Genomic DNA, 26,177 nt, shown 5'->3' with positions numbered 1-26,177 from the left:
AGTCACCCTGTATATGCAAATCCAAAAAATATGAATGGAGTGATAGATCACAAGTACAGACTCATCATATTTTGTACATTTTAGATATGATTTATTCCACAAACTTTTGAGCTGACGTCATCAAGTTTTTGGAGGGGATAAGCAAATATTTTTTGACTAAAGATTTATGATTCTCTTTATAGCCTTAAAACATCTGCAACATTTCAAAGTATTCTGGTTAGCAGATTAAAAATTAAATTTCAAAATGTTGTTTTATAATTTTGATTTTTTTTCCAAAAATCTGGACGTTTCGGGTGAAAAGTCGATTCAGAGTTGTAAACTACATGTGTAGGACTATGTTATTTTATACAATTGAAAACCCATTTACTATGTACAATTTTGAAGTGACGTCATCGCATTAGTGGTGGGGATGATTAGACAAATTTTGGTTAGCGTTTTACCATCTACATGATATTCTTAATATAAGTACAAAATTTCACAACAATCGATCGAGTACTTTCGGAGATTATCTGTCTAATATAAATCCGGGACAACAGACGGACAGACGGACAGACGGACGGACAGACGGACAGACGGACGGACAGACGGACAGACAGACGGAAATGGGAGACCTATTTCTTCGTCTTCTAGGGGTCATGAAAGATCGAGAAAACGTAAAAGTAGAGAGTCGGCCGACGGACTCGATTACAATACTTCCTTTGCTTACGCTCGGGAAGTAAAAATCAAAATTCTGTTAACAAAAACCGAATGCTGTAAAATCTTTCAAATATCTTAAGGTTATCCGTTATTTTTTGTCCTTCATCTTTGAAATTTGCCGGTTAATTAATGAATTCTCTCTTCTGCGTTGAGGAGACAAAATCAAATTTCATTTTCTTTTAACCACTGATACTTGTAGTCTGAACGTGCTAATAGTCGAATTTTTCTAAGTATAAACATAAACAGTCGAAGTTAAACATGTACTGTATCACAAAACAAAAATCACAAAATCAACTTTTATAATATAGGAATAATAATGAATCGGGATTTGTCGGACTACAATTCAAGAGCGAAGGAAGTTCTGTCGAAATAATTTTCGATTTTTTTTTAATGTAAAACCTTATCGGGGACCACAAAGGTAACAATTTTTCATTTTTCGATTTTACACTTTCTCAAATTTTAATTTTTTGATTTCTCGTTTTTTCAAGTCCTTGATTTTATTTTTCATTGTCCCGATTTTTTAATTTTCTCATTCGCGATTTAAATCAAAATTTTTCGTTTTTTTTTCCTTTCAACTGTACAATTTTTCATCTATTCAATTTTCAATCTTAGATTTTTCAGTTCATGGTTTTCTATTTTTAAAATTCGTCGATTTTGCAATTTTTGGATTTCCAATTTATTTAATTTTCAATATTTTCAGTTTATACTTGTTTCATTTTTGATTTATCATTTTTACAATTGTGGCAATTTTTCAATTTTTTTTATTTTAAGAGTTGAAAATTGGAAAAACTAAAAAAAACAAAAATTGAAAATCAGAAAACTGAAGAAACGTAAAAGTGAAAGATTGGAAAACTAAAAATTGAGAAACTTAAAAATCGAAAAATTGGAAAGAAGGAAAAACGAATCGAATCGACAAATTGGACAAATTAAATATTGTAAAATCGAAAAATTAATTAAAATAAAAAAATCTAATAACTGAAAAAGTTTTAAAATCCAAAAATTGAAAATAGGAGAAATTCTAAAATTGTAAAATTGAAAAAGTGAAACATTTTAAAAATGATAATTATTATTACACATTTAAAATGAAAATTACAAACGAACAATTGCTAAGTCGAAAAACTGAAAAATTTATAACTGAAAAAATGAACAATTAAAAATCAAAAACTTGGAAAATCGAAGAATTGAAAACCGAAAAATTGCAACTCAAAATACTTAAAAATCCAAAGATTGAAAAATTTCACCTTGAAAAAAGAAAAATTATAATCTCAGAACACTGAAAACCCGATAAATTAAAAAAAGAAAAAAAAGAAAAAACCGGAACGAAAAATTGATAAAAAGAAAATTGAAAACTCTTGAATTTTGAGCCGAAAAGTTACAAAATCTAGAAGTTGAAACTTCCAAACCTGGAAAGCGAAAAATTGAAAAAACAAAAAAGAATGAAATATTGAAAACTGCAAATTAAAACACTGAATAAACGAAAAATTGTAAATGAAAAAACAAACAATTATAAAATGGGGACACTCAAGAAAAATCGAAAAATTGTAAAAAAAAGAAAATCAAAAATCGAAAATTTGGAGAAATGAAAAATTTTTGAAAGGAAAAATTGAAAAATTAAGAATTGAAAAATCGAGGAATTTTTAATAGAAAAATTGCAAAATCGAAAAATTGAGACTTCCAAAAGTTCGAAAATCGAAAATTTGAAACAAGAAAGAATGAAATATTGAAATATTGCAAATCGAAAACTGAAGAAACGAAAAATTAAATAATTAAAAATGAAAAAACAAAAAAATTATAAAATCGGCCCTTTGAAAATTCGAAAAATTGTAAGAATAAAGAAAATTGAAAGCCGAAATGAAAAATTGCCAATCGAAAATTTGAAGAAACAAAAAATTTAAGAATCGAATAATTGTAAAATTGGAAACATGAGTAATTGAAAAATTGGAAACCTGAAAAATCGAAAAATTAAAAAAATGAGAAATTAAAAAATGAAATTGTCAATCGAAAAATTCCAAAAGTTGGAAAGTTGAAAAATTGGAAAATCTAGAAACTGAAGAAACAAAATAATGAAAAATCGAAAAATCGCAATTAGAAAAACTGAACAAAAAAAAACAATGATAAAATCGAAACATTCAATTTTAAAATTGAAGATTTGAAAAATAACTATAATAAAAAAAACGAAAAATTCCAAAATAAAATTGAAAAATTGAAAACGTGAAAAATTAAGAAATAAAAAAATAAATAAACAAAAATTCGTAAAATAGCCAATCTAAAAATTCCGAAAGCTAAAAACTGAAGGTTCCAAAAGTTGAGAGATCAAAAAATTGTGAAAATAAAAAAAATAAAAAATTCAAACGAAAAATTACAAAGCGACAATTTGAGAAAATGAAAAATTAAAAAATCGAAAAACTGAAAAATTAAAAATTGAAAACCCAAAAGACGGAAAAACGAAAAATTGAAGAAACAAGAAACAATGAAATATTGCAAATCGAAAAACTGGAGAAACGAAAAACTAAAAATGAAGAAAAAATCAGCCCATTGAAAAGTCAAAAGACTGCCAATCCAAAAATTTGAAAACACGAAAAATTAAAGAATTGAATAATTAAAAAATTAAAAATTGAAAAATCGAGAAATTTTTAACCGAAAAATTGCAAATTGAATAATTGGAAACACGAAAAATTGAAAAATTAAAAAAATGAGAAATTAAAAACTGAAAACTCGTGAAATTGTCAATCCAAAAATGCCAAAATCTAAAAATTGTATCTTCCAAAAGTTGGAAAGCCGAAAAAATGCAAAATCTGGAAACTGAAGAAACAAAAAAATGAAAAATTGAAAAATCGCAAATCGAAAAATTGATGAAACATAAAACCGAAAAAAAAAGAATTATAAAATCGAACCAATCAATTTTAAAATTGAAGAATTGAAAAAATAACGATGATAAAAAAAACAACCGAAAAATTACAAATCGAAAATAAAATTGAAAAATTAAAAAATTTAAAAATTAAAAAATAAAAAAATGAAAACTGGTAAAATTGCCAATCGAAAAATTGCAAAATCTAAAAATTGAAAATTCCGAAAGCTGAGAGGTCGAAAAATTGAAGAAACAAAAAATAAAAAAAATAAAAAATCCAAATGAAAAATTGCCAATCGAAAATTTGAAAAACTGAAAAATTAAAAATTGAATTGAACATAAAATCGAAAAGAACAATTCTAAAATCGAAACATTCAAATTTAAAATTGAATAATCGAAAAAATAACGGAAATAAAAAAAGAAACGAAAAATTTAATTCCAAAAAAATGAAAAAATGACAAATGAAAAAATTGAGAACTTAAAAAATGAAAACTCGTGAAATTGTCAATCGAAAAATTCTAAAATCTAAAAACTGAAACTTCCAAATGGTGGAAAGTCGAAAAATTGAAGAAACGAAGAATTGAAACCACTGAAATTGGAAAAACAAAAAATTCTAAAATTGGAACATTGAAAAATGGAAAAATTGTAAAAATAAAGAAAATAAAAAACCCAAACGAAAAATTGCAAATCGAAAATCTGAAGGACTGAAAAATTAAAGATTCCAAAAACTGAAAAATTAAAAATTTTCGAAAAATTTTAATCGAAAAATTGGGGTCATGATAAATAGAAAAATCGAAAAATTGAGAAATTAAAAATTGAAAACTCGTGAAATGGCAAATCGGCAAAATGCAAAATACATAAATTTGAAACTTCGAAAAGTTGTAAAACCGAAAAATTGAAGAAACAACAATAAACGAAATATTGAAAAATTGCAGATTGAAAACTGAAGCAACGAAAATAATAAACTGAAAATAAAAAATATATATAAATATACTTATAAATCGGCCAATTGAAAGGTCGACAAATTATAAGAATAAAGAAAATAAAACACTAAAACGAAAAACTGCAAATCGAAAATTTGAGAAAATGAAAAATTAAAAAAATCGAAAAATTTGAAAAATTAAAATTAGAAAATAGAGAAATTAAAAATTGAAAACTTGTGAAAGCTGAAAGAAAGGAATACTGAAAAAATTTAAAATCAGAAAACAAAATCGGTCCAATGAAAAATCGAAAAATTGTAAGAATAAAAAAAATAAACGAAAAATTCGAAATCGAAAAATTGCAAATTTTAGAAACTGAAGAATAAAAAAAAAATGAAAAATTGAAAAATCGCAAACCAAAAAACTGAAGAAACGAAAACATTAGAATATGAAAAACAAAAAATTATAAAATCAAAACAACGAAAAGTTGAATAATGAAAACATAACGAACATTGAAAAATTAGAAATTGGAAACCCGAGAAACTCAAATCGAAAAATTACAAAATCTAAAATTTGAAAAATTCAAAAGTTGGAAAAATGAAAAACTGAAAAATTTAAACTTCAATAAAACTCGAAATATTGCAAATCGGAAAACTGAGGAAATAAAAAAACAAAAATTGAAGAATTGAAAAATTAACTACGGTTATCAGAATAAAACAAAAATTGCAAACAATTTTTATAATTTTTCAAAGAACCAGAATTTGTTGGGTTCCATTTCAGGTATGAGGAAATTTTTAATAATTTTTTTTCTCGAGGGCACCAACTGTTTTTTTTAAGATTGTATGACTTTCTCCTTTTTTTCTCTTACACAGGGGCTAGTACTTTCTATCTCCACAGATATTATCACGAAAAAATTTAATTTCGCAAAATTGGACTATACTTCAGGATCGAGGGAAGTTCTGTCGAAATAGCTTTCGCCCATTTTTTTAATTATCAACGTTTACTTTAAACTTAAATGTAGTACACATTTAGTAAAAATGTCGCTCGCACTTTACGAGAAACAAAGGTGACCAAGAACGGGTCCTTGCAGCCCACCACGATGTATCTCCGAAACAAAATGTAATTCCGTATGTAATTGCACTTCTTGAATTCCTAATCCTCCCCATTTCCCCGATTTCAAGTGGGAGACCCCACAATAAATCTGCCGCAGTTCCGGGAGGTCTCGAGGCCCCAGGTTTATCACATGTTAACTACAAAGCCTCCCATTAATGAGGGCGAAAACGCGGATTTTGTCCGCCAAAGCGGATTAAGCTCGTTACTGTGTACATATCATTTACATCCGAGCGCATTATTTTCGAGCTGACCGCGTGCTGTTTTCTTTAATTAAGATTTTTCGCGAAAATGAAAATGGCTTGTTTTTATGTCGGAGCTGTTATAAGGTTTTTTAATGGCATCGAGAAGCTATTAATTCTGTGTATATATTAAAATGTTTTTGACAAGTCTTCCGATATTTTACAACATGACACCCGATAATGGGTTGTCGGTTGAGTGCGCAATCCTGGGGTCGGGGAAGGAATATATATATGGCAAAAGCTCTTAACACTCGAGTTAATAGTATAAGTATTGCGTTTGTACATAGTATTGTATCGGGCAGCCGGAGGTAAGTCGTTTAAATTTGCGCCAAAACGCAAATTAAAGCTGTTAGATAAATCTGTGTTGCTGCTGCATGATGTCGTTGGCGGTGTTTGTTGTAAATTTTATCAACAATGGGATTTCCCGCATCGATTAACTTTCACCAGACTGGCTCATTGTTCATTGAGATAACGCGAATTTACAACATTACGGGATTTGCGATTAATCGCGGCGTCGCGACGCGGCCGTGGGTTTTTAATGAGCATTCACGGGATAATGGGTCGAGTGTGACCTACTGCTTTATTGTGCGATTAATGGAGACGAAAAACCAAAAAAAAATATTCTCATCGTTTTATCCATTATGTGTGGAAATTGGTTTTGTATTTCTTTCTCAATTCTCTTTGAGAGACATAAGTACAATTGGGGTAAAATACAGTCGTTTCCAAAGGGAAAGTAGTGATTAGTAATTGTCGTCAACATGAACGGATATTATAATTTTTGACGCTTATTGCTCGAGTTGAATTAGCTAAACAATTAAGGATTGATTTTGAGATTTTAATCATCTTGTTTTCATAAACAACTAGAGTTACATTTGTTGAAGGGGTTTTCAGAAATGCTAACATTCAGCATCCGTTCAAAATGTTTTTCCTAAAATATCCTGGAACATAAAATAACTTTAATTTTGTTAAAAAATAATTTACTGTTTTCGAAAAAAAAATCAAAATTGCGTAACAACATTTTACAAATTAACTTTGAAATTGCAAAAAACCGAATGCTATGAAAACTTGAAAATATCTTAGAGTTATTGAAAACATGGTAAATCGGTAATCAAAATTTGTCTGTCGTCTCACAATTTTGCCTAATTTTGTTTTTCAACTTTGTGAGGCTTTTTGGGAAAAAACTAAGAAAAAAAATCAAATTTCGTTTTCTTTTAACCGCTGATACGTGTCATCTGGACGTGCTAAGAGTCGAATTTGCGCAGTATAAACATAAACAGTCGAAGTTAAGGATGTACTGAGGAATTGAGAATATCTACAATTTTTCGTATTGGTGATCTGCTTTAAATATATTTCAAATTGTCCACACTTGTAGGGACCACGGTGTGTTAATTACACCACTTGTACAATATTTTAGAGATTTGTCGGACCACATTTCAAAATCGAAATAATTTTCGAAAATTTTATATTAAGAAGATGAAACCTTTTTTCACTTACACTTTTTCGACTACATAGAGGTTTTCACAAAAAATTAAATTTAAATGTTATAATTTTTCGAAGATTTGTTGGACTGTAGTCCAGGGGTGAAGGAAGTTCTGTCAAAATATACTCAACGACATGGAAATCAGAACACCCAGTAATAGTAAGCATATTATAATAATTTTTGTAGGAGTAAATGATCAAAATTTGAAGTGATTTAAAAACATAACGTGTTGATGGACCAAAATTTTCGAAAAATTCGATCAGTTCTGGAAAAATTATTGGAATTTTTGTTGATATGACGCCCAAAGTTGTAATCTACAAGAACCAGTTGAAAAAAATTTATACCGTGGAGATTTTTGAAAAAAAAAAAAATTTGGGATATACTTACTTAAATCTCGACAGCTTATTTGAAAAACAGAAACTATTAATGCCCCCGCATTAAAATTTTCGAAAAATTTGGTTTGATAATGAATTTTTTTGCCTCGAAAATTGACATTTTTTCATTTTATCAATTCTGGTAATATTGTTGGAGTTTTCGAAGAAATGGAACCGAAATTAACTTCTACAAATCTTAATTCATAAAGAAATCCTCTTGGCTAATTTTTTTTTTTATTATTTTTTCGATAGTTTCGGAGATTATCTTAATTATCATATCAGGTATTAACCCCGCCCACCCACCCGTTATTTTTTTAGAGAGTATGTCATTTGCCAAAATCAGTCTTATCTTGGCAAGTACCTACTACTACGGATGTGGCTGAAAAACTGATCCTTTACTTATTTTATTAATACATATGTAGGGGAAGGCGGGGTAAAGTGAACATAGATATGTAAAAATGGGCAAACAAACTTTTATATCCATTATATAAATGATTTAGTGCTTTATGCTGATTCATCAAACATTCGGCTATAACTATAAAGAACTAAAAACGTCAATTGTTAAATATTTTCTTACTTATTTACAATTAATTCCAACCGTGCATTTGGTCCACTTTACCCCTATAGGGTGGGTAAAGTGGTCCGCCTGATTGGATAAAGTGGACATATTAATATGAAATCATAAAAATAAGTACAAAATACAATAAATTTTGAAAAAATATAAAACACGTTATTTCAAAATTCCATAAAAACTCAATAACATATCTTCTACAAAATACAAACAAAAAATATAAACAATTGATAGGCTTTTAGGCACAAATATCACAAATAAAATAATATATCTTTTATAAAATACAAACAAAAAATATAAACAATTGAAGGACTTCTGGTCAGTACCGCAGCTTTACCTGGTTCAGTTTGCCCCATAATACGATGGTCCAGTTTGCCCCCAAATGTACTTCAAAGATATTTCAGCTTATATTTCTTGAAACATGAACGCATACAGTTAAATTTTATATTTTACAATATATCAATAAAATAATGTTAGGGCTATAACATGAGATAATGTAGTAGCAACTGTTCACTTTGCAAGCTATGACCTTTTTGCCCCGCGTTCCCCTACACAAAAAATTATTAAAATATTCTCATTATTACTGGGTGTTCTGATTTCCATATCACTTAGTATAACTTCTGACCATTTTTTCTATATAAATCAAAGTGCCTTAAAAAATTTACCAAAAACAGTGGCCAGACTGGAATGTCAATATATATTTTCCCCTTTATCTTCCTGATCTACCGTGTGATTAGAGATCATTGAGTGTGTTGGCAGTCCTGGAATTTTAGTTCAAATTGGTATCAGCTAGATTGACAGATTGCTTACATTTTACAATTTTTAATGTAAACAAAACATAACCTAAATTTATCGAATGTCACAATTGACATGTCTGTCACGGAACACAGAATTCTTTCCGTTATACCAACATAAAAGCAAAAAAGTTCACATTTTTACTCAAAAAGTACTGCCAACAGACTCAGTCATTTCTGATCACAAGGCAGTTTCAAATAAGTTAAAACAAATTTGTAGATTATTATTTTCGACAGCACAGTGGCGTAACAAAAAAATCGTCTCGAGTCTTATAAAAAACACCAAATTAATTAAAATTTCTTTCAAAACTGCTTTTTCGAGTTTCTAGTCGAATTTTTTGTTTCAGTGTTTCTAAATAAATATGTCCTAATTCTATATAAGCAAAACATATTGATTATATTGTGTTTTATATTATGATTTGATGATGGAAAATAAAGTTTACTTATATTCTGATCATTTAATGCAGAATATTTGCAAACTTTTAGAAATTCAAAATACTTCTCAGGTAAATGTTTACATAAATTTGAAAAAAAATATCGTATAAAAAGTGTACATGTTGATTCATTTGGAAAAGTTAAACACTGTCAACGGTATTCTTACAATCTAACAAGTTTTTTAAAAGGTTTAATTAACGTAAATTTCAAACATCTAGCAAACTTTGATTTTCTTTTAATTCTTTTCAAAATATATCTTTCTGAATTATGTATATAAAGAATCCTGTTGTACATTGTAACATAGGGGAACATTACAATCCAAAATATTACAATCGTTTTTAATTTGAATAATCCGTTTCCGAAATATTAGCATCCAAAAACTGAAAAATTTTTTTTTTAATTTGTCTACATTGTTCAGCATTTGGGACTTTCTGTCGCAGCCTCATTTGACTAAATAAATTCTCAAACACATCTTGCGAAAATCGTGAGGTGAAAACCTACTGATAATTTTTATTACATATTTTATTATAATAATGTAAATTTTCGCCCCAATTTTAATATTACTTAAGGCCAAATCTGGAGTCCTAGAGTACTAGCCCACCCACCCACCCACCCTCTCTTTTCTTAGAAGGTATATCATTTCCCAAAATCAGTTTTATCTTAGCAGGTACTAGTCCCGCCCACCCGCCCTCTCTTTCCTTCTAGGATATGTCATCTGCCAAAATCAGTCTTATCTTAGCAGGTACTAATCCCGCCCACCCGCCCTCTCTTTCCTTGTAGGATATGTCATCTGCCAAAATCAGTCTTATCTTAGCAAGTACTAACCCCGCCCACCCACCCATGCTCTTTTCATTCCAAAGACTAATTTTATTTCTGTTCTGTACAAGATCCACTTTCTGAGCAGATAAAATGAATCACTAAAATGGAGGCGGGGTGGGTGGGTGTAGTTAATTATAAGTTCTTCTGTCGAATGGGAGTGCAGCTGTTAAGAAAGAAAAAAAAGGCCAATCGTAATTTTTTTGTTAAACTATTTACTTTAAAATTTATTTCTTATTTTAGATGAAAAATGAGAGAACGGGCGGGTGGGCGGACCTAAGTATAATTTTTTGCTGCAGAGACTTTTATAAGCAAGCAATAGCTCCGCCTCCTCTTCATTCTACTGCCTACTTTTTATTTGTTCAGATTTATCTTAGAAATTACTAGCCCCGCCCGCCCACCCTCTATTTCCTTGTAAGATATGTGATTTGCCAAAATTCGTCTTATCTTATCAGGTACTAGCCCCGCTCACCCGCCCTCTATTTTCTTAGAAGGTATGTCATTTTTTCAAATCCTTGTTCCGCTTACCCGCGCTGTTCTCATTCTAACGGTCTTATTTCTGTTCACTATAAGGTCCAACTTTAATTCGGATCAGATAAAATGAATCACTGAAATGGAGGCGGAGTGGGTGGGCGGGGTTAATATATGTTCATCTGAATCAATTTTAGGACCCCTGCTGTTTTCAGTTTTCATAAATGACGTGGGTGAGTATCAATAGCAAATTGTCATTAAAATGTGAGTAATCAAAAGATTGTTCGTAATCACTGAAGCCTGTGTTAATATGAAACTTCTGCTAAATATCTACTAGATTCTTTTACTATTGAGAGTTTTTCGCGTTTTTTCGTTTCTTTTATAAGGACTATTTTAATTTTGACCTCATTATATCTATGGCCCAGTGTTGTACATAATTGTAATCTCAGATTCACCATTTAATATTTTAAGTATTCTATTGATGAAAGAAAGCTATATATCTTATAAAAAAAAACAAAGTTTAAGCCCCACCCACCCACCCACCCCTATGTCAAATGTGATGAATTTTTTATTCGTTCTCAGACCGAGGGGTGAAGCATAACTGCAAAATCCATAATTCTCTACAAAATTTTTATCATTTTAAACATGTTTTAAATATTTTGTTATGAAAAGGAGAACGTATATTAAGAAAAAAGAAGCAAAAAATAAGCTCCGCCCACCCGCCCTATCTCAGCTGTGATGATTTTTTTTTATTCGTCGTGAGTCGGGGGTGTAGTTTAATTGCAATCCTCATTTTTCTCCAAAAAATTACCATGTGAAACATGCTCTTAAATAATCATCTTGTTCAAAGCACACTACATATATGTATTAATTAAAAAAAAGTCAAAGATTAAACTCCACCTATAACCATTCCGACCTCAATTGTGATGAATTTTTCATTCGTTTCAGAGCGAGGGGCGGAGCATAATACGATAAGACCTTAAACATATGGACCTTGCAGTTAAGCTCCGCCCTCCGATCTCACAACTAATAAAAATTTCATCACGACTGAGATCGGGGCGGATGGGTGGGGCTTAATTTTTGCCTTTTTTTTCCTTAATATGTGTAGTTTTTTTTTCAACAACACGAAACTTAACACATGTTCCACATATGAAATATGAAGTTGGCAGTTAAGCTCCAATCCCGCCGCACGACGAATAAAAATATTGATCACGATTGAGGTGGGGTGGGTGGGTGGGGCTTAATCTTTGATTTTCTTAGTACATATACATAGTCTTCTTTCAACAATAAAATACTTAAAATATCAAATGGTAAATTTGAGGTTAGAATTATGTTTTAAAAATCGTGTTATCCAAATAGGTGTAGATTAAGAAAAAGAAGCCAATAATTAAGCTTGATGAATTTTTTATTCTATTCAGAGCCAGGGGCGGAGCATAATACAATCATGCCTCAGTTTGCAGTTAAGCTCCACCCCCCGATCTCACAATTAATAAAAAATGTATCACAATTTAGATCAGGGCGGGTGGGCGGGGCTTAATTTTTCCTTTTTTTTTCTTAATAAGTGTAGTTTTCTTTCAACAACACGATACTTAAAACATGATAAGCTTCACTCTCCGCCTCACGACGAATAAAAGTATTAATCACGATTGAAATGGGGTGGGTGGGTGGGGCGTAACCTTTGATTTTCTTAGTAGATACACATAGTCTTGAGGTTAAAATTATGGTTTAAATACCGTGTTGTCGAAAATAGGTGTAGATTCAGAAGAAGAAACCAATAATTAAGCCCCACCCACCCGCCCTTATCTCAGTTGTGATGATTTTTAGATTTTCCGGTTTTTCGATTTTTGAATTTTCCTATTTTTCGATTTATTCAGTTTTCGATGTTTCGATTTTTTCATTGTTCAATTTCTCGATTTTTCTATGCATTTATCGATTTTTTTAATTTTGAATTTTCCAATTTTTCAAATTATTATTTTTCAATTGTTGGGTTTCAGCTTATTTCGATTCCTCAATTTTTCCATTTCTCGATGTCTCAACCTTTCGATTTCTCGATATTTGATGTATCAATTTCAATTTTTAAGTTTTTCGATTTTTCGATTTTTCGATTTTTCGATTTTTCGATTTTTTGACTTTGGGTTTTTTGCGTTTCCAACTTTCCGATTTCCCAATCTTTCATTGTTTAATCAGTTTTGAAATGTATCGATGTTTCGATTCTTCATTTTTCCTATTTTTCAGTTTTTCCAATTTTCTAAATTTCGGATTTTCGATTTGTATATTTTTCGGTTTTTCAATTTTTCGCCTTTTTGATTTTTCAGTTTTTTGATGTTTCGATTTCTCGATATGTCATCTGCCAAAATCAGTCTTATCTTAACAGGGACTAGTTTTCTCAGTAGATATACATAGTGTTCTTTCAACAATAAAACACTTACTTAAAATATCAAATGGCAAATTTGAAGTTAGAATTATGTTTTAAATATCGTGTTGTCGAAAATAGATGTAGAGTAAGAAAAAGAAACCAATAACTAAGCCCCACCCACCCGCCCTTATCTCAGTTGTGATGATTTTATTCGTTGTCAGACCGAGGGCGGAGCTTAATTGCAATTCTCATTTTTCTCCAAGAAATTACCATGTGAAACATGTTCTGAAATGATCGTGTTGTTCTAAGAAAACTATAATAAATAATTTTGATTTATGTTCCCGTGGAGGTGAGTATTACGTAAAGAAGAAAGTCAAAGTTTAAGTCCCACCTAGACCCGCCCCGATCTCAATTGAATTTTTCATTCGTTGTCAGAGCGAGGGACGGAGCATAATACCATGAAGCCTCAAACATATGGACTTTGCAGTTAAGCTCCGCCCCTCGATCTCACAACGAATACAAAATTTATCACGATTGAGATCGGGGCGGGTGGGTGGGGCTTAATTTTTGACTTTTTTTCTTAATATGTGTAGTTTTTTTTTTTCAATAACACGATACTAAAAATGTTCCACATGGTATTTTCTTATAGAGAAATATGAACTTTGCATTTAAGCTCCACTCCCAACTCACGACGAATAAAAGTATTGATCACGATTGAGATGGAGTGGGTGGGTGGGGCGCAACCTTTCATTTTCTCAGTAGATATACATAGTGTTCTTTCAACAATAAAACACTTACTTAAAATATCAAATGACAAATTTGAAGTTAGAATTATGTTTTAAATATCGTGTTGTCGAAAATAGGTGTAGATTAAGAAAAAGAAACCAATAATTGAGCCCCACCCACCCGCTCCTATCTCAGTTGTGATGAATTTTTTATTCGTTGTCAGATCGAGGGGCGGAGCATAATTGCAAAATCCATATTTCTATACAAAAATTTGCCATTTTAAACAAGTTTTATCATTTTTCTCATTTATAAAAAATAAAATTCCAAACAACATCTGATTCATACCATTTTTCCAAATTTTAGAAAAACTTTCTGTGTCTATGACACAATTTAGGGCAGTTTATACAATACTTAACCAATTTTAACCACTTTTTTGGAAAATTTTGAATTCGCTTTGTGTCTTTATTGAACCAGATATCGTGACGGCGATTTCAGAATCGTAACTAGGGGAAGATTACCTATCTACACTTTGAGACCAATTTTCGGTCGATTAAACCAATTTTAACTGGTTTTGACAAAGCCGACTAGTCGGCCGACTATAGTCGGTACATCTCTAGTCTTATCTTATCAGGTACTGGTCCCGCCCACCCGCCCTCTCTTTTCTTGTAGGATATGTCATCTGCCAAAATCAGTCTTATCTTAGCAAGTACTAACCCCGCCCACCCACCCACGCTCTTCTCATTCCAAAGACTAATTTTATTTCTGTTCTGTACAGGATCCACTTTCGAAGCAGATAAAATGAATTACTAAAATGGGAGTGAGGCTGTTAAAAAACAAAAAAAGTGGCTAACCGTAATTTTTTTGTTATACTATTTACTTTAAAATTTATTTCTTATTTAAATGAAAAATGAAAGAACGGGCGGGTGGGCGGGGCTAAATTTAATTTTTTCCTGCAGAGACTTTTATAAGCAAGCAATAACCCCGCCCATCCGCCTCCTCTTCATTCTACTGCCTACTTTTAAGTTGTTCAACTAGCAACTACTAGCCCCACCCACCCACCCTCTATTTCCTTGTAAAATATGTGATTTGCCAAAATTCGTATTATCTTAGCAGGTGGCATCCCCGCCCACCCATCCTCTGTTTTCTTAGAAGGTATGTCATTTGCCAAAATCAGTCTTATTCTAGCATGTATTAGCTCCCCTTACCCGCGTTGTTCTCATTCTAACGGTCTTATTTCTGTTCACTATAAGGTCCAACTTAAATTCAGATCAGACAAAACGAATCACTGAAATGAAGGCGGGGTGGGTGGGCGGGGTTAATATATGTTCATCTGAATCAATTTTAGGACCCCTGCTGTCTTCAGTTTTTATAAATGACGTGGGTGTAAGTATCAATAGCAAATTATCATTAAAACGTGAGTTCAAACCCACCCACCCCTATCTCAGTTGTGATGAATTTTTTATTCGTTGTCAGATCGAGGGGCGGAGCATAATTGCAAAATCCATATTTCTATACAAAAATTTGTCATTTTAAACAAGTTTTATGATTTTTCTCATTTATAAAAAATAAAATTCCAAACAACATCTGATTCATACCATTTTTCCAAATTTTAGAAAAGCTTTATCTGTCTATGCGTGAAAAAAAATGAAAAAGAAATCACAGCCCACGCAAAACCAAAAAATTTTCAGTAATTTTTAAGCCACTCTACATGTTTCATTCTTAGTGTGAAAAAATAATCCCCTGAAAACATCATCTACGTTCAATTTGGATGTATATTTTGTTATTACTATCCATCTACATCCCGCTGAAAGCACTTTTCCATTATCCCCTACCTACATTCAGTATTTTCCTATTATGCGAAGGCCGCAAGTTACTTTCGCTAATTCCCGTACAAAGCAATCGTTTTGTCTAAATGGCACCCTCGATTGTAAGAGCCGAAATAACATTTAGTGCATAATCTTGGATCAACGAACAATCAGGGCCAGACGTGGCGGCGTTCACCCTCGCATTCCACTCCGCCGGCAGCATAGAGTATTTCACTGTTATGTAGCGGGGGGGCTCCAATAAAGCGCCACCATTTATCACTGTTAATTCTCTTCTTCGCAGAAAACATGACCATGGTCACATTCTTCGTTATCTGCATCGCGGCCGTGCTCACCGCCGAGACACAGAGCCTCTTCTTGCCCAAGAGCGTGGCGCAGAACCTGGGGGCCCGGGAGCGCGTCATCGAACCGAAGAAGAGGCCCTTCTGCAACGCTTTCACAGGTAGAGGGGTTTCATAAAGTTTTTCGTTTTTAATTTGAGCGAGTGTCCTATCGATTTGTCTGGTTTTTGTCAGGCTGCGGCCGCAAGCGGTCCAACCTACCACCTCTCCCGGAGCAGCGCGAACTAACCGACGAATCCATAGGGAGCCTTTTAGAATTGAGTGCGGAACCGGCGATCGAGGATCTCTCCAGACAAATCATGTCGGAGGCCAAGCTGTGGGAGGCAATCCAGGAAGCTAACATGGAGTTGAGTCGACGTCGGCAGGAGTCTGCCGAAAGCTCGGAAGAGGACGTTGCTGTTCCTGCTCGCAGCGCCGCAGGTTCCTGCGCTCTACCTCCTTGCTATATTTAATCTCAAACATCTCTCATATTTGAGACATTTAATAAGATTATGTTAGATCGAGACAATGTATGTATTGGCATAAATTATTTTGCGACGAGTGTAACTGATGCTTTTTTGTAAATTTCGATTTTGAATAAAGCCATAACGATATGTATGTCATTTTTGTAAGTAAACGTTTCATCAAACATATCTGGATGTTTTTAATTAATTCAGATGTAGAGATAGTTGTTATGTTAGTTCATTAGAACAATAAAGTGTGTTGCCTCCAACTGGATTACTTTCTGCCTCAAGTGTTCCCATAAACACCATCGCTGTGTTATTAAAGAAAAAACAAATAAACTTAATAAACACAGGGAGCGTTCCAGAGTTTGCAATCTCATTTCTGTAAACACCAATCTGACATGTTTGCAGATATTTTGTATTGATAGTGGATAATAATGACACCCTCATGTATATATGATGAACACGACATGACAAGATAAAAATGATTAACTCCCGTGGGTAAGCAAATAAAACCAATAAACTTGGTTTTTATAGTACAAGTGTGATAAAGTAGATGATGCATAAAATTTGTTCAAGAATGATATGTCTACAAGGAAAAATCAATTTGAGAACAAGGTCAAATTTTTACAATACATATTTCAAAATTTACCATTTTTCATTTCGGCGATTCTGGAGAAATAGTAGAAATTTTAGAATAAAAAAAATCGTGAGAACTTCAGGATGTCGGAATCAACAACAGAAATTCTTTGGTAAGTTTCAACGACGCTCAGAAAAACGTAAAAATTTTCATTCGGAGGAGTATTTAAAAATTCAGGTTTTGGACAAGTTGTCTAAAATTTGTCAAAATATTCCAGGTTCCAGGAGATAGATTTCGGTAAATTGCATGTAAATGTAAAATATTGAGGTCAGAACTATACTGAGTCCAGAGTTATAGATCATGTTTTTCTTCCTGTTCTATAATTATCTATTAAGATCAAAAACTTTAATAAGAGGTTAAACGGTAATTATTTACTTTTATCTTTATTTTTACTTGCCAGAGCAAGCTAAGGGACCGGCTACTTTCATGTTTCCTTGACGTTTCATGACACCTAGAGTACGAAAAAATAAGTCTCCCATTTCCATCTGTCTGTTTGTCTGTTTGTCTGATTGTCATTTGTCCAAATTTTTATTAAACCGAAAACATCCGAAACTAGTGGACCGATTATAATGGTAAATGTTATTTAATGTTTATAAAATAGCGTATTCCTCCATTTAGGATCTATAAATCGGGGTTGAATTTTTAGCTTAAGTATTTTAGATTTTTTGAAAAAAATCAAAATTCTAAATATAACAATTTTTCTGTTTCTGAATTTTTCCATTTTTTAATTGCTCGATTACTCAATTTTTCGATACTTTGGTGTTTGGGTTTTCCAATTTTTCACTTTCTCAATTTTTTAATTTTTGTCATTTCTAAATCTCCAACTTGTCGATTTCTCAATTTTGCGATGTTTGAGTTGGGATTTTTCAGTTTTTCGATTATTCAGCTTTTCTTCCGTTTTTCAATTTTTCACTATTTCAGATTGGGATTTCTCAATATTTCTCGATTTTTTCCTTTGTTGATATTAAATTTTAGATTTTTCAATTTTTCTATATTTCTATTTTTCAGTTACTTATTAAAATTTGAATTTTTAAAATTCAGATTTTTCAGGTTTTTGATGTTTCTATTTCTCAATCTTTGACTTTTCGACTTCTCGGTTTTAGAATTTTTAATTTTTCGGCTGTACAATTTTTCGATTTTTCAGTTTTCTTTTTCTCAATTTATAGAGAACGGTTTTTCGATTTTTCAGTTTTTATTCTGAATTTACAGAGATTTCAATGTTTAGATTTTTTAATTGTTCAATTTCCCGACTTTTCCAATTTTTGAGTTTTTTGATTTTTTCAGTTTTGGGATTTTTCAATTTTTCGATTCTTCAATTTTTCCATTTCTAAATTTTTCGCTTTTTCAATTTTTCAATTTTTGTCATTTCTAAATCTCCAACTTGTCGATTTCTCAATTTTTCGGTGTTTCAATTTTGGGATTTTCCAGTTTTTCGATTATTCAATTTTTCTTCCATTTTGCAATTTTCCACTATTTCGGGTTTGGGATTTCTCAATATTTCTCGATTTTTTACTTTTTCGATATTCAGTTTTAGATTTTTCAATTATTAAAACTCGAATTTTCAAAATTTAGATTTTTTAGGTTTTTGATGTTTCCATTACTCAATATTCGACTTTTTGACCTCTCGGTTTTAGATTTTTCGATTTTTCAATTTTTCGGTTTAAAAAATGTTTGATTTTTTAATTTATCGGTTTTATAATTTTTCGATTTTTTGTTTTTTCGATTTTTCAGTTTTTTTCTGGATTTACAGAGATTAAAATGTTTAGATTTTTTTATTGTTCAGTTTCCCGACTTTTCCAATTTTTAATTTTTTTTCTATTTTTCAATATTTCAATATTTCTTGATTTTTTTACTTTTGAGATATTAAATTTTAGATTTCTCAATTTTTCGATACTTACATTTTTCAATTTTTAAATTTCGAGTTTTTATATTTCAGATTTTTCAGTTTTTTATGTCTCGATTTCTCAATTTTTCGATTTTTCGAATTCTCGGTTTTAGATTTTTCGATTTAAAAAATTTTCGCTTTTCAATTTTTCATTTTTCGGTTTTAAGATTTTTCTATATGCTTTTTGTCGATTTAAAGATTTCGATGTTTAGATTTTTTGATTATTCAATTTCCCGACTTTTCGATTTTTCAATCTTTCGATTTACTACTCGAATTTTTTAATTTTTCGATATTTTAACGTTTCGATTTTTGGATTTTTCATTTTTTCGATTCTTCAATTTTTATATATTTTAACTTCTGAATTCTTTAAATTTAAAATTTTTCGATTCCTGGATTTCTCAATTTTTCAGTTTTCTGATGATAAATTTTTCAATTTTGGACTCCTCGCTTTTAGATTTTTAAAATTTTAAATTTTTAGATTCTCCGGTTTTTCGATTTTTCAATTTTCCTATTTTTCGATTTATTCAGTTTTCGATGTTTCGATTTTTTCATTGTTCAATTTCTCGATTTTTCTATGCATTTATCGGTTTTTTTAATTTTAAACTTTCCAATTTTTCAAATTGTTATTTTTCAATTGTTGGGTTTCAGCTCATTTCGATTCCTCAATTTTTCCATTTCTCGATGTCTCAACCTTTCGATTTCTCGATATTTGATGTATCGATTTCAATTTTTGAGTTTTTCGATTTTTCGATTTTTTGACTTTGGATTGTTTCATCAGATTTGAAATGTATCAATTTCTCGATTCTTTATTTTTCCGATTTTTCCGATTCTTCAGTTTTTCCAATTTTCTAAATTTCGGATTTTCGACTTCGATATTTTTCGGTTTGTTAGTTTTTCGCCTTTTTGATTTTTCAATTTTTCAGTTTTTTGATGTTTCGATTTCAGATCTTCATTTTTCAATTTTTTCTCGATTTTTCAATTTTTTTAATTTTTCAATTTTTAATTTCTCGATTTTTCTGTTTTACAATTTTTTTTCTGGTTTTTCAATTCTTCAATTTTTAAAATTCGAATTTTTATATTTCAGATTTTACAGTTTTTTATGCCTCGATACCAATCTTTCGATTTTTCGACTTCTCGGTTTTAGATTTTTCGAATTTTTAATTTTTCGATTTAAAAAATTTTCTACTTTTCAATTTTTCATTCTTTGGTTCTTCTATTTTCCTATTTTCTTTTTCTCGATTAATAGAGATTTCGATGTTTTTTTTTGTTTACTCAATTTTCCAACTTACCGATTTGTCAGCCTTTCGATTTATTGATTTTTGAATTTTTTAATTTTTCAATATTAACATTTCGATTTTTGGTTTTTGCATTTTTTCGATTCTTCAATTTTTATATATTTTAACTTTGGAATTCTTTAAATTTAAAATTTTTCGATTTTCGGATTTCTCAATTTTTCAGTTTCTGATAAGTTTATCAATTTTTCGACTCCTCGCTTTTAGATTTTTGAAATTTTTAATTTTTAGATTTTCTCGTTTTTCGATTTTTGAATTTTTCTATGTTTCGATTTTTTAATTGTTCAATTTCTCGATTTTGGATTTATCGATTTTTAATTTTAAATTTTCCAATTTTTCAAATTATTATTTTTCAATTTGTGGGTTTCAGTTTATTTCGATTCCTCAATGTTCCCATTTTTCGATTGTTGAGTTTTTCGATTTTTCGAATTGTTGACTTTCGGCTTTTTGCTGTTCCAGTTTTCCGATTTCCCAATTTTTCATTGTTTCATCAGTTTTGCAATGTATCAATTTCTCCATTCTTCATTTTTCCGATTTTTCAGTTTTTCCAATTTTCTAGATTTCGGATTTTCGATTTCTATATTTTTCGGTTTTTCAATTTTTCGCCTTTTTGATTGTTCAATTGTTCAGTTTTTTGATGTTTAGATTTCGCGATTTTTCAATATTTCTGTTTTTCAATTTTTATAATTTTAAAAAATTTTCGACTTCAATTTTTCATTTTTCGATTTTTCGATTTTTCTATTTTCTTTTTCTTGATTTATAGAGATGTCGATATTTTTTTTTGTTTATTCAATTTCCCGACTTATCGATTTTTCAATCTTTCGACTTATTGATTTTGAATTCTTTAAATTTTAAAGTTTTCGATTTCCGGATTTCTCAATTTTTCAGTTTTCTGATGATAGATTTTTCAATTTTTCGACTTCTCGCTGTTAGATTTTTAAAAGTTTTAGATTTTTAGATTTTCCGGTTTTTCAATTTTTTAATTTTTCTATTTTTATAATGTTTCTATCTTTGATTTTTCAATTTTTCATTTTTCGGTTTTATAATTTTCCCACTTTTCAAGTTTTCAATTTTGTTTTCCTCGATTTAAAGAGATTTCGATGTTCAGATTTTTTTATTGTTCAATTTCCAGACTTTACGATCTTTCAGGTGTTCGATTTATGTATCGATTTTTTAATTTTTTAATTTTTCGATTCTTCAGTTTTACCACATTTTAACTTTCCGTTTTTTTAAATTTAAAATTTTTCGATTTCTCTACTTCTCGATTTTTCAGTTCTCGATTTTTCAATTTTTTGATTCTCCATTTTTCCGATTTTTCAGTTTTTGCAATTTTCCAAATTTCAGATTTTCGATTTCTATAGGTATTTCTCGATTTTTCAATTTTTCGAATTTTTGATTTTTCAATTTTTTGCTGTTTAGGTTTGTCGATTTTTCAATTTTTTGATTTTTCAATTTTTCATTTTTCGGTTTTATAATTTTCCCATTTTTCGATTTTTCAAGTTTTCAATTTTGTTTTTCTCGATTTAAGGACTACGATTTTTCAATTTTAGATTTTTGAGTTTTATAATTTTTCGATTCTTCAATTTTTCCATATTTTAATTTTCATTTTTTTTAATTTTAAATTTTTCGATTTCTCGACTTCTCGATTTTTCACTTCTCCGATGTTAAATTTTTCAATTTTTCGACTTCTTGGTTTTAGATTTTTAAAAATTTTTTGATTTCCGGGTTTTTCGATTTATTCAAATTTTGATGTTTCGATTTTTTTATGTTCAATTTTTGAGTTTTTCGATTTTTAGACTTCCCAATTTTTCGATTTTTCGGCCTTTCGGCTTTTTGATTTTTTGATTTTCCAATTTTTCAATATCCAAATTTTTCATTATTTCAATTTTGAAATGTATCAATTTATCGATTTTTCAGTTTTTTAATTCTCCATTTTTCCGATTATTCAGTTTTTGCAATTTTCCAAATTTCAGATTTTCGATTTCTATAATAGGTATTTCTCGATTTTTCAATTTTTCGAATTTTTGATTTTTCAATTTTTTGCTGTTTAGATTTCTGAATTTTTCAATTTGCTGTTAGATTTTTAAAATTTTTAATTTTTAGATTTTCCGGTTTTTCGATTTTTCAATTTTTCTATTTTTCGATTTGTTCAGGATTTCGATGTTTCGTTTTTTTCATTGTTCAAATTCTCGATTTTTCTTTTTTTTAATTTTAATTTTAAATTTTCCAATTTTTCAATTTTTCGGTCTTAGTTTATTTCGATTTCTTAATTTTTCGATTTTTCGATTTCTCAACTTTTCGATTCATATTATTTGTTTTTTTGAGTTTTTCGTTGTTTCGATTTTTTGATTTTTCAAATTTTTGATTTTTCAATTTTTTGCTGTTTCAATTCCTCGATTTTTCAATTTTTTCATTCTTCAATTTTTCGAGATTTTGATTTTTCAATTTTTTTTAAATGTTAGTTTTCATTTTTCGGTTTTATAATTTTCCCATTTTTCAATTTTGTTTTCCTCGATTTAAAGAGATTTCGATGTTCAGATTTTTTTATTGCTCAGTTTTCCGACTTCACGATTTTTTAAATTTTCGATTTATGTATCGATTTTTCAATTTTAGATTTTTGAATTTTTTAATTCTTCGATTCTTTAATTTTTCCATATTTTAACTTTCCATTTTTTTTAAGTTTTTCGACTCCTCGCTTTTGGATTTTTCGATTTTTAAAATTTTTAATTTTTCGATTTTCGGGTTTCGCTGAAAGATCGAAAAACCTTTCGACTTTTCGGCTTTTTGATTTTCCAGTTTTTCGATATCCAAATTTTTCATTATTCCAATTTTGAAATGTTTCATTTTCTCAAATTTTCAGTTTTTCGATTCTTCCCATTTTTCAGTTTCGCTATTTTTTAAATTTCGGATTTTCGATTTCTATATTTCTCGGTTTTTCAATTTTTCGACTGTTTGATTTTTTGATGTCTGAATGTCTTGACATTTTGGTGACTCGATTTTTAAAATGTTCCGACTTTTCGAATTTTAGATTTCCCGATTTTTCAAGTTTTCCATTTCTCAATTTTAGAACATTTCAATTTTGAGAACTTTCTGAAAAAAATCGGTAAACCGAAAAATTGAAAAATCTATAAATCGAGAAATTGAACAATCTAAAAATTAAACAATTTAAAAATCGAAAAATTGGAAAACCAAAAAATCTAAACCGAGAACTTGAAAAATCGAATAATCGAGAAATCAACAACAAAAAATTAACGGAAAATCTAGAACTTAAAAATTGAAAAATTAAAACACCTATCGAAAAATTGAAAAACCCAGAAATCGAAACATCAAAAAATGGAAAAATTGAAGAACCGAAACGTTGCAAAATCTCAGAACTGAAATACTGAAAAACTGAAAAATGGAAGGAAAATTTAAAATTCGAAAAAGTGAAAAAATTCAAAACTGAAATCTTGAAAAACTGAAAAATGGAAAGAAAATTGAAGAATCGGAAAAGTGAAAAAGTCCAAACCTGAAACACTGAAAAATCCAGAAATCGAAATATTGAAAAATCACAATTGAAGAAAGAATTGAAAAATCAAGAAATAGAGAAATGGGAAAATCAAAAAATCAATTAATCGAAAAATTGAAAAATCGAAAAATTTAGAAACGTCAAAAATTGAAAACTGAAAAATAAAAAAATTTAAAAATCGTAAAACTAAAATATCGTAAAGTTAATAAATTGAAAAACTGAAAATTTTTGAAAAAAAAAATCGTATCAAAAACTAAAAATTCAAAAAATCGAGAAATTGAACAATCAAAAAATCAAAACATTGAAATCCCAGTAAGTTGATAAATAGGAAAATTTAAAAAACAAAAATTTAAAAAATCCAAGAATTGAACAACAAAAAAATCTAACCCTGAAAACTCAGAAAATTGAATGATCGAGAACAAAAAATCTAAAATTTAAAAATTCGACAAATTGAAAAATGATGGAACTGAAAAATCAAAAAGTCGAGATAGTGAGAAATCTAAAAACCTAAAACTTTAAAAACTGAAAAATTAAAATATCGAAAAATTTAAAAACGGAGAAAACGCAATATCAAAATTTTGAAAAATTGAAGAAACGAAATATTGCAAAATTCCAAAGCTGAAATATTGAAAAACCTAAAAATGGAAGGAAAATTAAAGAATCGAAACAGTGAAAAAATCCCAAACTGAAACATTGAAAAATTGGGAAATGGAAAAATGGGAAAATCAAAAAAATTGGTCTAAAGAGTTTAGACAGTACTTCCCTCGCTATCGGAAACGTGACGACTGCATGCCTATTAAGTTTTTTTTCACATTAGATTTCAAAGCATTCGGTTTTGTAGTTCCTGATTAAATCAATAAAATAAATTTACGCATTCATTAATTTTTGGGGTCATCCTGTATATGCAAATCCAAAAAACATGAATGGAATGATAAATCACAAGAAGAGACTCATCATATTTAATACAATTTAGATAGGATTTATTCAGCAAAATTTTGAGGTGACGTCATCAATTTTTTAGAGGGGATAAGTAAATATATTGTGATTAAAACGGTCCTGGTTTAATAACAAAAAAATAATGTTCGTCTATAAAACAAGCTCGTCTTGGACAAAGTATTCGTAAAAAAATATGTCGTAAAAAAATTTACGTATGGTTTAAATATTTTTTAGAAAATCCTGTCATGGATGTAGATACATTTGTGATAGCCAAAGAGGTTTTTTTGAGAAAATTATCTTTGAATTTAGACCAAATTGAAATAGACTCTAGGCAACAGGCACATTTGGGCAAAAGAAAGAGAAACTAGGGTTACGGCTTCAAATTTTGGACGTATTTACAAACTTAGACCGACTACAGCAATAGCTAAAACTGTGGAGTCTCTGTTGTACAGTACATTTAGAGATAATAGTCATACATACTATGGACAACAAAGTGAGGAAAAAGCTGTCAAGTGTTTTGAAATAAATAAAAATATAAAAACTGAACGGTGTGGCTTGTTTATTTCAAAACAATTTCCTTACTTGGCTGCTAGTCCAGACAGGGTTCTAGAGGATAGGAGTGCATTAGTCGAAATTAAATGCCCTTCAAAATCGCAAGATTTGTCTCCCGAAGGAGCGGTTAGAAAAAAAATAATCAAATTTTGTACATTGACAGACAGAGAATTGAAACTAAAAAAAAATCATGATTACTACTTTCAAGTCCAGGGACAAATGCTTGTTACGGGTATTTCACAAGTTTATTTTGTTGTATGGACACCCAAAGGAATAAATATAGAAAAAATGTATAAATACGAACAAACATATGTTAAAAGATGGCAGATAAACTTGGCAGATTTTACTTTGGCGCATTATTGCCCGAAATAATTGATTCAAGAAGAAAAAGGAACCTGCTTTTGCGAGAGATTTTTTTTTAAATAAATAAAATTTGTTTCTATTTTTTTATGTACTTTTATAATTTATTAGGGGTACATTTTTCATCACCAAGACTTGCATATTTTTATTATAAATATATTTTGAAAATGATCTCTCGGCAAATGAAAACATATACGAGCACTTTTTTCGAGTAAAGAATGAAGGGAGAAGTTACTGGGCGTAGGGCTTTTTTAAAACACCTCCTTTCTGGGATAAGTAGTAGATACACTTAACTACTTATACGTGTTAAACAAAAGCTGTATTTTATATATTTATTATTATTATTATAAATATGTTTTAGTTTTATTAATTAACAAAGCAAAATATATATTAACAATAATATTATAATGAATTTTTAGTAATCATGTGTATTGAATTCAGGATCCTGAGTGGAGTAAAAATATTATAGTTCCCCAATTTTAATTCGGTTTTATGATAGTACCTCATTGCGTAAAAGTTAATTTCCTTAACAATAGATTACTGCGGCCGGTCCTGGAG

At 29.7% G+C, this 26,177-nt stretch overlaps 1 protein-coding gene across 3 annotated transcripts in view; it reads left to right on the top strand.

Annotated features, from left to right (window-relative positions):
- The window catches only part of LOC135129071 (cardioactive peptide), a 48,675-nt gene extending 32,079 nt beyond the window's left edge, over nt 1–16,596 (top strand). For 2 of the 3 annotated variants that reach the window (XM_064056155.1, XM_064056154.1), the window contains exons 2-3: nt 15,946–16,104; nt 16,178–16,596. In XM_064056155.1, coding sequence (XP_063912225.1) covers nt 15,946–16,104; nt 16,178–16,455 — 437 coding nt within the window. In that variant the 3' untranslated portion in view covers nt 16,456–16,596. Of the gene's footprint in view, nt 1–6,092; nt 6,125–15,945; nt 16,105–16,177 lie in introns of those variants that run through there. The other variant, XM_064056156.1, reaches the window with a different exon arrangement.
- Nucleotides 16,597–26,177: the final 9,581 nt, after the last annotated feature.

The sequence above is a fragment of the Zophobas morio genome, unplaced genomic scaffold (assembly GCF_036711695.1).
Source record: "Zophobas morio isolate AGI-343-1 ecotype UQ-CSIRO unplaced genomic scaffold, CSIRO_AGI_Zmor_V1 ptg000014l, whole genome shotgun sequence".
Lineage (NCBI taxonomy): Eukaryota > Metazoa > Arthropoda > Insecta > Coleoptera > Tenebrionidae > Zophobas > Zophobas morio.
This window is presented reverse-complemented; position numbering and strand designations above follow the sequence as displayed.